At 40.2% G+C, this 12,955-nt stretch overlaps 1 protein-coding gene across 1 annotated transcript in view; it reads right to left on the bottom strand.

The window, feature by feature from the left end:
• Nucleotides 1–11,560, bottom strand: part of dnah5 (dynein, axonemal, heavy chain 5) — a 97,355-nt gene extending 85,795 nt beyond the window's left edge. Inside the window, exons 1-4 of the mRNA XM_070835087.1 lie at nt 11,471–11,560; nt 2,986–3,120; nt 2,584–2,668; nt 2,171–2,346 (exon numbers count right to left, since the gene is read on the bottom strand). Coding sequence (XP_070691188.1) covers nt 2,171–2,346; nt 2,584–2,668; nt 2,986–3,120; nt 11,471–11,560 — 486 coding nt within the window. The remainder of the gene's footprint in view (nt 1–2,170; nt 2,347–2,583; nt 2,669–2,985; nt 3,121–11,470) is intronic.
• Nucleotides 11,561–12,955: the final 1,395 nt, after the last annotated feature.

Genomic DNA, 12,955 nt, shown 5'->3' with positions numbered 1-12,955 from the left:
TTAGCTAGCTGTTAAAGGTAATAGTTCAGTTTGGATAACTACAGGATTTACCGCCTTGAGCTGAGGACCTGCATGATCAATACGAATCTGTGATCTTCAGGCACAAGATTTCTGCCTCCAGGTGGTTACAGGTGGGATTGGCCTTTGCCCACAGTGCACGGGGCATCTAGCTAGACTTCATGGGAGCAGTTTTTCTATAACAGTTGCACAAACATTACACCTCTCAGTCCACGTAATTATCACTGTGTGACCAAAGCTCTTGAGGTTTACTCTTTAGGAGGGGGAATGAGCGCTTAAATGTCATGTGATCATAACCAATCAGAACGGACGTGAAACCGGAAACAAGAAAACTAAACATTGCAAAAACTATTGGTATAATGAATAAACAAATGTTTAATTCGTTAAATAAGATGCATGACTTTCCCAGATTTTCCATGAATTGCCTCGTTTTTTCCCCTCCTAAATTCCTTGTCCTTCCTCTGTCTAGGATAGACTTTTCTTAATTCCATGACTTTCCAGGAATTCCATGACAAGGCCAGGGTCCCCTGGTTGCCCTACTGTTGAGTTGCCAAATCCAACGTGACAGGCAGAAATAGCCTCCAGATAAATCTCAGTGGTAGAAAGTGACTTCCCTTTATCCAGATCCTGCAGAAATGACTTCTGCCAAAGGGCAACTGAATGATTTGGTCTGGTGTTCAGAGCAGCGTTCCTCTGATCTTCGCCTGTTGTTATTATATAGTGGCCCTTACTAAAGAGGCCCTTGCACTTTAGATTAGTTGAAGCTGTGAGCTCATTTGAGCTCAGAGTGGCTCCCTCATGGGCTAAGCATAGATAACTAGGTGCTGTGGGTGAAGATGAAAAATCTCCCCGTAAGCTAAACTTTTTAAAATGTCATAGCACCTGTAGGTACTGTTGGCATGTTACATTATTTTCCTTTTGGTATGTGTTGCATTATTATTTTGAACACTGGGGGGCAGTAATTAAATGCACTGGCCTGTATATGTAGGGGCAGAGGTTAAAGGAACAGGGGGCATAGGTGGACAGGGCACACAGTTCTCGCCTGGCTGACAGACAGGAACCAAGAAATGCTGCAACAGCAGAATTGGAAACCCGTATGTTTATCGTTATTCAACCTGTTCAATAAACCACAAGCTAAATCGACTTCCGTGAAATCAGTTTTTTGCTCAGCGTGAGAACACTCTCGCCCCACGCCTGCAGTAATGGCAACAAGAAAGAACATTGGATAAACAGGAGAACATTTCCAATACAGCAACACATTAACACGAAATAATTCATTGCATCTTGACTGTCTGTTGTGTTTGACATTTTTACTGTAATTGCATCCTCATATTTTTATGTTTACTTGTACCATCTGCTTATGGACACCATCCACAGCAGTGGACAAAAGCTACAGATCAATAGACTTATCTGGCACGATCATCATTACATTTCTCACAGTAACACTTGAATTGACCTTAGTTATTTATTCCAATATTACGATTACTATTTTACTCATTTATTTTTTTTTATTGAAGTTAATACTTATCCACTGCTCTCAGCTACACTCACATAATGGGTGTGTACAGAGATCAAAGTTGTCCTCCCTCTCCCGCTGTGTCTTGTAACAAACGTGTCCTGTGATCAGTGGTGGTCATTAGCTTTGCTGCTGATTGCAGGTGATCAACAATAATCAATAGTCACAACTGGCCTTGGTATCAGAGTGCTCTTGTTGTCTCACTAGAAAAAGAAGCTTTCTTAAGGGAAATCATTTATCACACGACAGCACTCAAAGAGAAGGAAAAGGAACCAAATGTTCTTTTGTTATTCAAAACATTTATCCTTTGTTGCACTGAAATAATTGGTCTGTAGCATTTGTTAGTTAAGTGGACAACATAGCAGATGGTCTCAGACAAAAAAACATGTTTCTGCCACCATCTTTATTTTTTAAAATACATATGCTTTATTATCTCACGCATTTGGCCTGATAGCCCTAATATTGTGCAGTGTGACTGGATAAAAGTTGACCAGACTGTCCAGATTCCCATATCAAAGGTGTAATAGGGGATAGATTAGTTTCACAGCTTTTATTTTGTATCTCTGACCGACCCTCACTCACCTTGAGAGTCATGACTTCATGATTATGCTTCCAAAACAGAACAACGTGACTCACTCTGTGTATGTTCTCAGACGTGATTGTCTTAGAAGTGTTGGCTCTGGTGAAGAAGACGCACACTCCAGTCAGCGCCACATCCCTCCCGTCTGTCACAAACACTTTCGACTTCTTGCTGCGACCTGCCTGCTGGGCAACGAGCTGGGAGGGAACAGAGGCTGCTGCTCCTGCTCCTGCTGCTGCTGCAACAACAAAGATTTGGACGCAGAAACAGCACACGGTATTATCACAACTGCCATGATTTATCACTTTAATCCTGATACTGGGGAATTCAATTGAATTGTAATTGATTTTGGAAACTTTACAATTACAACACTGCCATGACTGCTGTTGCCACCATTAATTCACACAGGGACAGAATAGATAGATAAGGTCTACACATTTCATTTCTGACATTCATTTTCTCATGTCACCTGCTTCAGTTGGCTCAGTGTCCTGATAGTAGAACATGAGGTGTGGCAGACCCTCAGCCACAAAGAACTGCTCCATGCGGTCAATCTGAGAAAGATGAACACAAAACTTTCAGCATACTCAGAAAAAACAAAGACATCGTGCACTCATTTAACATGCACAGGGCAACCATGATCAAATTCTAAACTACAATAATTAGCAAAACCTTAATCCAAATTAATTACTTCAGTCCAATTCTTGATCCCCAAAACCGATACAACTAAAATGAAATAGATGTTGCAGCCAATATAAATATATCTTGCAAATGCTGCCACATCAATATGTTTTACTTTTTTACGTCTGCTGTGATTTCCTACACAAAATCCCCAAAAATCTGTGTGAAAATGTATATGAATACAGCGCACCTGGTTCCCTTCCAGTATGGCATCTTCCACGTCAGCTTTCTCCACTCCCAGGCATGATGCCACAATGCTGAGGATGTAGTCATGTCTTCCATCCAGCTGGGCCCGCTTAGCTTCACGTTCCTCTCTCAACTTTTGCTAAACATTATATATAGGAAATTGAAATTGATATCAGGATTGGTGTGTGGAGTTACTTTTAATAGAAATGCAAAATAATCAAACACACACCCATTAACAACAGATTAAGTGCTACATTAGATTCTTTTAAAAGAAAATTGAGATTCTGAATTAACAAAAATAAAGCTGAATTCAGCTCAGCTCTGGTTCACTGATGATAAAAAAAAAAGCTCTACAGTGTTACAACAATATACTCTACAGTTTTCCACGAGAGGAGCACCATCACATAACCAAAAAGAGCACAAAGCCATTAACCCATATTTCACATACTTGGTATTTAGAGATGAAGCTGCTGGTAATGATAGAAGGATGAAGCTCTCCTGTTGTCCTAGACTTTTTCTCAGACATCATTTAAATAACAGTATCCTTCTGTGCTTTGTATGTAGCTCCACACAAGAATGACAGAAAATGACCAAAACGGGCGTCAGGATTCCTTCAAAATCTTCAAATGTACATTTCCATTTTCATCCTTCTGCTTTTAAGAAGCGCTTCCATTTCTCTCCTATGACTGTCTCAGCACCCACCCAAGGTCTGCAAAAATTCAGGTTTCTCAGAATGGATTCAGCAACAACACAGCCAGTTTACAACAGGTCATGGCTTCTATTTAGGCCGGTGGGACAGTAACATCAACCACAATGGGTTGCCAGGTTACGGAGCTCAGTAACACAGGAGCAAGGTTAGCCAATAAATTACAAGAAACCTGGTGCTGCATGGTGTGCCAGCTGCAGGATGCATTTAAATTCCCTCATTTACCCTTTCTTTTGTCTGTCTAGAACTTAAATGGGGGATGACAGAAATAGCTCTTTCTTGCTTGAAATACTTTTTGCAGTGACGTCAGCAAGGGTAGACAATTTATTAAAAGCCCCTCTTCTAGACAAAGCAGGAAACAACCTACTGTGACAGGCCATGCTAAAAATAGAGCTCCTGAGAGCTAGCTCTGGTATATACTATTGACTAATTGTTAACACTTGGATTGAACTTTAGCATTGACAATGACATATTAAGTGATCACATTTTTCTCTCTAGTTCTGTACACTTTTCTCTTCTACACATCCAAATGGTTGGCTGTACTTCATTTTTTTTTTTACTGTACATGCAAGCACCTTGGGTGAATCCCCATGGATTGTATGGAGACTCAGATCGGAGAGAATAGATGTGACAGGTTTTGAGGGATAGATCAGATAGAATCCCAAACAAAGCCTTAAAAGGAACATAAATAGCAAATATGCCAAATCCAAAAGATGGTAAGGATGATTAAACAGACATGAAGCACTGGCAGAAGAAAGAGCTGAACACATGGGCAAAATCAGATAAAGGGACGCAGAGAGCTAAATGAAAGGATGAAACTGACTGAATTGTAAAAAAAAAAAAAAGACAAGGGGATAGAGAATGAAATGTGGGATCGATGGTTGTGAACAGTAGGAGAAAAAATGTCAAAAGGAAGGTAAGAGGGGTGGGAAAATGGAAAGAGATGAGAAATGAAAGGAAAAGGAATTAGAGACAAGAAGAAAGATATGAGAGAATGTAACGTTGTGCGAGAGACAGGAGGCATTGGCTTGGATATAAAAAGAGCAGGGGCAATTCTAATACAAGTCAGGGTGGTTAGGAGTCAAGGTATTGATTCTTGGGGTGGGGGTGGTCATGTGAAGCTAAAGCAAGGTAGAGCATGCCAAGAACCACACAAGCTGTGCTTGTAAACAAGGTTAGACAGAGCAGCAACACATTAGCATGTTAGCAGCTTTAAAGGAGATCAGACAATAACCGCATTGATATTCAAGTTTGTGTTGTGAAACAAGGGGAAAATTTCTCTGAAGAGTCCAAATAGTGTCCACCTGCAGTGTACCTGCATCACCCATACAATCTGCACAATTATTAACTTTCTCAAAAAATATGGTAATATGTTCCAAGCATCAACAATTTCCCCCGGGAACATTGGGGTCTCAACGCAGTTCAGTTAATTCACAAATGAATTTCTTTTACTTTTGTTGATGTTACCAGACTTTGTATTGAATGAATGATTATTCAGTCTGTAAAAAAAAATGACACTTCCACAAGAACTTTTACATTTTGGACATTATTTAAAAAAGTCCCCCAATCTTTCATGACAAAATAGGGACATTTATTTACATATTTCACAGAAGTTTAAATGAACCACTACAGAACTCTGTCAATGAATCACACCAACCTTGTTAAAGTCTCTGGAGACACACACACACACGCATTATCTTAACATGCAAACACTCACATCACAGGTCAACCATAAAAAAAGCATGCCAAGCCATCAGTTGCTGGGCGACCAGGAGTTTCACACCTTCTCTCTGCCTTTATTCCAAACCAACTCAAGCCAGAGACAAACAATGAAGACACAAGGAGTGTGGTTCAGATTATTCAAACAAGCAGACTAAGTCACCGCTGAATGCAGTGCACAAACACCCAAAATACACTTGCCAACAATAACATGCTCCAACAATGGCAGACAGGCACTCACACAGCCACATTTAGTTATTCCTATAACACAGACACAGAAACCAGCACTGGCAGACCCGTGCAATAACGGCTAGGACATTAATAGGTTTCAGAAGCAAACACAGCCACATCCTGAGATAAGCTATGGCGAGACTGACAATCCCTATAATAAAACAAACTGTGGCTTTTGAAAAGCAGCTGTGACAAAAACTGTGCAGCAGAACGGTTTGGCAGGAATGTAGTTTGATAATTTATCTAATATTAAAAAAAGCAATTGAGAATGTTTTCAGTGCCCTGCCAAATCTCAAATAAACACAGAAAATGATGTAGTCGATTTTAATCCAGATCTTCTGGGGAATAGAAACACCACACACAGTCAAAGTCAACACAGTAGTTGTGGATAAACTTTTGCAGCTAGTTTTGCCCATTTAATTTCAAATCACATTGTGGTATATGACAGATGCCATCAGAGCCAGTCCTTGGCATCATGCATGAGAATTCTGTGGCTGAATAAACTAAAACGTGAGCAAACCCTCAAATGACACCACAACAAAAACAGCAGCAGTGCTACATGATTTCTCTTACCTGAATGACCCTGGAAACTGTTTTTTTCCAGAGCTGTTTTCTAAACACCTGTGACATGACAGCTCCTCGCCTCTGACAACAACCCTTCTATATCTTCTCTATAACCTGCTATCACTTTCCCATCTACATGCACACAGGGGAGCTGTATACTCTCACCCTCAAAGGGACTGGCCCTATCAAGTTGTCAGTGTTGACCGATCAGCCAGGTGAGCTGAAGCTATGCCTGCTTTATGTTTAATGGTCGGTCCTTTCAACAGTGTGGGAGTATTTTTGGAGCGGCTGTGGTCAGGATAGACATGATGAACCTCTGAGCAGTTCATAAAACTGAAAGACATGGGCAGCTTGTGAGATAAATGCATCATAGTCTTACTTAGGAATAAACAACCTTACATACCCACATACAAATGTGAATTAAGGGACACTGACAGCTATGCAAACACTTTGTACACATCCACAAACTAACATGCACACATGAACGCACGCTCATGACAGTTAAGGTGTCTCTGCTCTAACAGGATAGCATTGAGAATTGAGAATAGCTGTCAATTTTTGCTGTGTTTTAACTTTGCAAGTGACAAACTAGTGCAAATAAGCGGTTCTGTGTTGAGCTCATGTTCACCCACTATGTCACTCCTGTCACATGATCACACAGAAATTTGAATCAAGAGAACTGTCCTTTAAAGATCAGTAGCTATTTGCAAATACTTCTACTAAAATCTACTAATCTACTAAAAGAATTGCCTGACCTGAAGGCCATAAAAATAGCACAACAGATCAATATTAGTTTGTTTTCTCAATTATATTGAACTGAGTTAAAAGATCAAGGTTTTTCCTTTTGAAGCAATCATAGAGACAGTTCTTTGTGTGATTCAGTCTACTGTATTCTTGTGAATGATTGAGAAACTGGGTCCTAGTTTTAAGTGAGTACAGTTTTTTCATTTACACACAGCTCTCCTTTCTGTATTTTCGGATATTTGATGAGAGTGAAACCCAATGCCAGAGATGCAGGAAAAAAAACTGATCTGACCTCATCTTGTCTTCTCTACTTTCTATTTAATGCACAAAATGTCTAATCTGTAATGGCGCAGTCACTTTTTAGTATTTTAAAATCCTGCTTGGATGGCAACAGAGTTGTTAAAATACAAATTTAACCTAGCATTTAAACTAAATGCTGTGTCAAATGTATAATTCATGGACATGTGTTTTTTGCTGGGCTGCATTAACCGCAAACACAGAAAACAGCTTTGATGTTATTTTTATCGTAGAACTCGCACTTAATGAGTGTTTGAAATCATTTCTCTTTGGTAGTCTATTGCATGAGGCAAACTCAGGGAAAAGTGGATTTCTTCACTGGTTGCTGTATTTTTGTCTGATAAATATACCAGACTGCAGCTGCTGTCAGATAAAATCAGTTATTATTGCTCCTTGTGAGAAGCCTGCATAACCTGCAGCACACTACAACATTTTCAAATATGCTTTCATACATAAATATAACCTGTTAATCTAAGCCTCCCTTTAGCCCTCTTGAACTTTCCTACCAGCCACATTTTGATACAAACACATCAGCTGTTTACTGAATCCTAACACATTAATGATGAATTACATGCGGCCAAAGCAGATAGTCATGAAGCCAAGTTGTCTGTAACTTCAGAACTCTTGGGTCACCTTACCTTGTTTTGATAGTCTGGTTTAAAATGCAGCATGGTCGTCTGCCTTCAGTCTGACACTTCTTTTCAGGTCATTCCACCCTCTTAATTGGCTTTGCTTTTCATGACATCAGAGAATTACAGCTTCCAACAAAGAAGACCAGACAGAGAACAAGTGGCTTTGCTACAGTATGTGAGCAATCAGCCTTCTTATTTGCCATGTGAGAAAGGTGACTGCCCTGAAATTATGGGAGTGTTGCTCCTAAAAGGGGACCGCTGACTAGATAATGCGGTGTTGGGTGACCACCTGTCTGCAAAGTAATTATCAAGGTCCTGCTCTCATGTTACAGTTCTGTTACAACAATGGGATGGAGAGACAGGGATGGGTGCGAGAGTGGGGATGGAAAGGTTGTATAAATATATATATTCAGACATAGCCGTAAGACACACACACACCAAGATGCACGCACAAAAGCAAACAGATAAAACATTTAGTCTCTCAATGCAGTATACATTTTAAAAATGACTTTATAACAAGACATTTGTTGACTCGTTAAAGGACAAAAGAACATTTCTTTAGATACCGTATGCAGTACCATTGTATGCTAACTAACTGATACTAGCCAGGTAGTGACTGTAGTGACAGCTCCATAGAGTAAGAATATAATGGTGACATTTTACAGGCATTTACATTGTGCTTTTTTTTTTATCTTGCATCATGCACCACAGGTGATGGCACATATATACTCACACATGCAGTATTTATAATAACGTGCATTGTGAGAAGCAGAGCTGAAACAATTGAATTACACAACTAGCCAATAAACGTAACAGTAATCAACAACTACTTTGAAAATGAATTGTTTAAAATGTTTGCTTGCTCCACCTTTATATTTTACTTTATCTACTTTATCTATCACTACAAAACTGAAACCCATGTGGCTGTGGACAAAACAAGCAATTTGAAAACTGAACTCTCTTCTTTTTTACATAATATGTATTAAATGAATGGTTGGTGGGGTGTTGATAGATTAGACTGTAATAGATCTAATCATTAGTTGCAGCTCTAGTGGGGAAACCTTAATCATTCACCCAGTGAGCACACACACATACATGCTCACACAAACATAGACCTCCCACAAATTAATATTAAATTCAGTTAGCTTTTACTGTGGCATCCAGCAGATGACAAGCAACAACAGCTCCCTCCACGAGGATCAATGGTTTGATATTGAAAAAAAATTATTGCAAAGCTTTGCATTTAAAAGCAGTTCGGTCATCAATTTTTCACCATGTCATGACTGATTTTCTAAGCTGAACTGTCTGGTTTTGAGCTGCCGTGAAACAGGAGAGTGACTGTAAATTATAAATGAGGGGGTGGTGAGATCTGAAAGAGAAAGACATAGAGCGGGAGCAAGACAGAGAAAGGCCGAACGTTCTCCCAAAGGATGCTCACACTGTCAGACATGAAGAGCTTATACAAATCTGTTTTAAAACTACACCAGGTTATAGCACAAAATGTCTCAGCAACCAAAACAGCTCTGAGTGCTCTGGACTTGCACTATTTCTCCTTTAATGGACTATACTGTCTATTTGATGTTAAGTTTGATATCTTAAGTCTGATATTAGACTTAAACTAAATGTGAAATGCTACTAAATAACATAAGGAACACAAGGAGATGCTGTATAAATTGTCTAATATTCTATTAATCCACACAGTGAAAGATTATCTGTGCTAATCTGGGTCTATGTTATTTGAAAGAGTCCTGTATTTGTCACCTAACATGTCGTCAAAAGCAGACATGCAGGTACAAAATGGCACCAGGTGCTGTAAGACACTAAACTTTCATGGCAAGCATAGCTGAGTTTGCATACTGGATTTGACGAGACATTGACCTTTTAACACCGGCAACTCACCATTCATTCACTACGGCTCAAAAGTCAGTGATTATTTGTCCAGATCATGATAGACCAGGATTATCTATTTATTTACAATGTACAATCTCCTCTAATACAGACTTCTTAAGGTAATGCATAGATAAGATGCAGGTGTTGCACAGCAAGTTTAGTCATTTCTTTTAAATATATGTATGTGAATAGCAAAATTAACTGCATGAGCACCTTGAGGGAATTTACATGTGGATATATATTCCCTCTTTCATTATAGTCAGTAGTGTAATAAAATGAGTGTGGACTGAATCAATTGGGAAAAAAATGTATTCTATTATTCCACATATGTAGTCAATGAAGCAGATCCAAAGAGCTGGAGAGCTGTGGCTTCCAGTTAAGGCAGAGCTGGTGTATATCACAGTGCAGTATTTATCTTAAAGATTGCCTTTGTCTGAGAGCTATAATGAAGCAATGCAATTTAACCAAAGCATGTTTCTTTTATAACCAGTGTAAAAGGTTGGACTTTGAGAGAATGCAAAATTGTTCAAAGTTGTAAATTATCAACTAAAACCATACCACCAAATAAATAGCACCTATGTGGTAATTACTTCAGTTTCATCCTGACTTTTATGATGGTGGAATTGAAGTTGGATGAAGTAAACACAGAAGTAAAGATGTTAATTTCTTGGTTTTACATCCACTAAATTTGCCTGCCACAGATAGAAACAAATGACTGCTTTGATAATGACACAGTTCCACATTAAAAATTGGACGTAAAACACATCTTTGTGGAATTGAGCACGGTCCTGCCTTCTGAGGATCACCATTAGAGCGATTATACACTACCATCTAGTGGACCGAGGCTCATAACACAACCAGCACATAGCACAGTGTGCTGTGTCTCGGCTATGTTTGACTGCTGCTGCGAGGCCAGTAAGTCTGATGGTGGTTCTCAGAGCAATTATGGAAAGGGCTTGGGGGTTCTTGAGTTGAAAATGAAGTGCAAATTAATTCCTTCGTTCTCTTTTTTTCACATCAGAGAAAAGGGAATTCAGATGTAAGGTTTCACACTCCCAATTCATATCATCATACTTCAGGTTGGCAACGCCTAGCTCTGCTGTGGTCATTTGTCTGAGACCACAGTTAAATTAATCAATTAATTGATTAATTAACCCTGTGCCTGGTAGAATGCAAACCATTTATTAAGGCTGAGTCTTTACCGGTTCAAGTCAGAAATAGATCCTTTTCTGCATGTCTACCAATCCAATCCTATCCTATCCTATAGTATTATATCATAGCAAAATAAAACAGAAAATGTCAAATAATAATGATAATTACATAACACAACTGGTACACCCAAGTGATAGACAAAGGAGCACAACTGATCATTTCAGAGTAAAAACTCACTTCTAGCATTCCCAGTCCCAAAGGCCAAACATGTATTTTTTAAACTATCACATGTACAATAATGAATGACAAAACAAATGAGACAAAAATAGACCTGAGCATGGCAGGGAGAAGCAAGGTATGATTGCACACCTAAATTAACAAAACAATCCTAACCCAGTGATATTAAAAAGATATTTTACAGATATCAAAACAACCATACGCTGTTATGAGGCCACTTTACATAGAACCAAACTGTGGAGATTCCCTCCATAGACCTACTTAAAAAAAAGTTGTCATGATTATCATTAATCTGTTGTAAACCTTTGGAATCAAACCTGCATCTCCTTGAGAGACTCCACCGGGACAGCAGGCTGGGTGGGTCTGTTCCTGTAGCTGACTTTGGCGAGCCTTGAGCTGAAGGACATGGCTCAAACATTCCTTCACATAAACGCCTCCTCTGTAACCACACTGTAAACGTCCACCTTCGTCTGCGTCAAATACGGCTTTTCTTTTTTGTTTTCCCCTCCTCTTAATCACTTTTCTGAGATTTCCTTTCGTGGACCGTCCACAAAGCACGTTTTGATCCCTGCAGGCTGTGTTGTTAGTGGTTTCCAAGGTAACGAGGCATTTGGTGTAAAGGAGCAGAGAGGCAGTGGGCTGGTATATTTACTGGCTATATTTACTGTATATTCACTGGCTATTTTCAAAATGTAGCACAATACTGCAATTGCACGATCAGCCCAAAGTATGTACAGAAACACAGAGAGGACAACAAATAACTGATGCAGCTCACAGGCCAAAACTGTTTGGCCTGTGAGCTGATTTGATATAGGACATCTATTTTTTTTTTTGTTAATTTCAAATAAAATCTCCAATCATGCTAAATACTTAATCCTTTCGGTCCTGTATGCAGTTGGGTTGAACGAGGCTGTCATGATGCAGGTCATCGGACTGACAGTGGGTGCAATGTAGCGGAGCTTCCCAGAGCAAGTTGTGAAATGAGCCCCTAGATGGCGGCAGCTCTCCGTCTCTAGTTCAACAGGACTGAGCTGCAGCTGTCAGGGAGAACTGGGTTAGATTTGTGGGGCAAATGACCTCATACTGTAGCAGCAGCAGCAGCATCATCATCATCATCAGAGGGAGATGATAATGAAAAAAAAAAAATTGGATAATCCGTCTCCCTCATCGTCATTTTCTCCCTCTTATCCGCTGAAAACATGATTAGTCATTACTGGTAGGCCTCAGAGAAACATTACCATGTGTGAGCAACTTGCAATCATGCAATAGGTCGTAGCTGTTGGGGGAAACTAAATAATGCAACAGCGCAACTCAGTGACCTCGTGGGAATATTAAAGTCACGTTTCTGGACGGACTCGGCTATAATAACAGGGTGCTGCCATTACTCCCACGTTCAAGGAAAACAACAGGGGAGTCCATGGTGTTTGGCGTCATGGCATCTCCCTTAACATCTGGGCTTGCGTTATCAAGGCATCAGATCCTAAAGGATGACTCCCACGCAGCCCGCATCAGCACCGCAGTGAGCGACGCTGGGGGCTGCTGATGTGCTGTGGCGCACACACTAAATTTGGGTGGCGCACAATGCACCAAAACCCCCCGAAACGGAATCCCAGGATATCCCACCCCCCACCCACCACTAGACACAGAATAGCCCTCCTCCCTCAGTCCTGCTCCCCTCCCATTTTACCTCCGCCTTCTCTCACTATCTTCCCCTTCCTCCTCCTCCTCCTCCTCCTCTCCCTCACGTCCCAACTCGGGAGCGCCGCCGATCGGTCGCCAGGATTTTCCCTTCTCGGCCAAAA

This window comes from Pempheris klunzingeri, chromosome 8 (assembly GCF_042242105.1).
Source record: "Pempheris klunzingeri isolate RE-2024b chromosome 8, fPemKlu1.hap1, whole genome shotgun sequence".
Lineage (NCBI taxonomy): Eukaryota > Metazoa > Chordata > Actinopteri > Acropomatiformes > Pempheridae > Pempheris > Pempheris klunzingeri.
The sequence above is the reverse complement of the archived record's forward strand: the minus strand, read 5'-3'. Positions and strand labels throughout refer to the sequence as shown.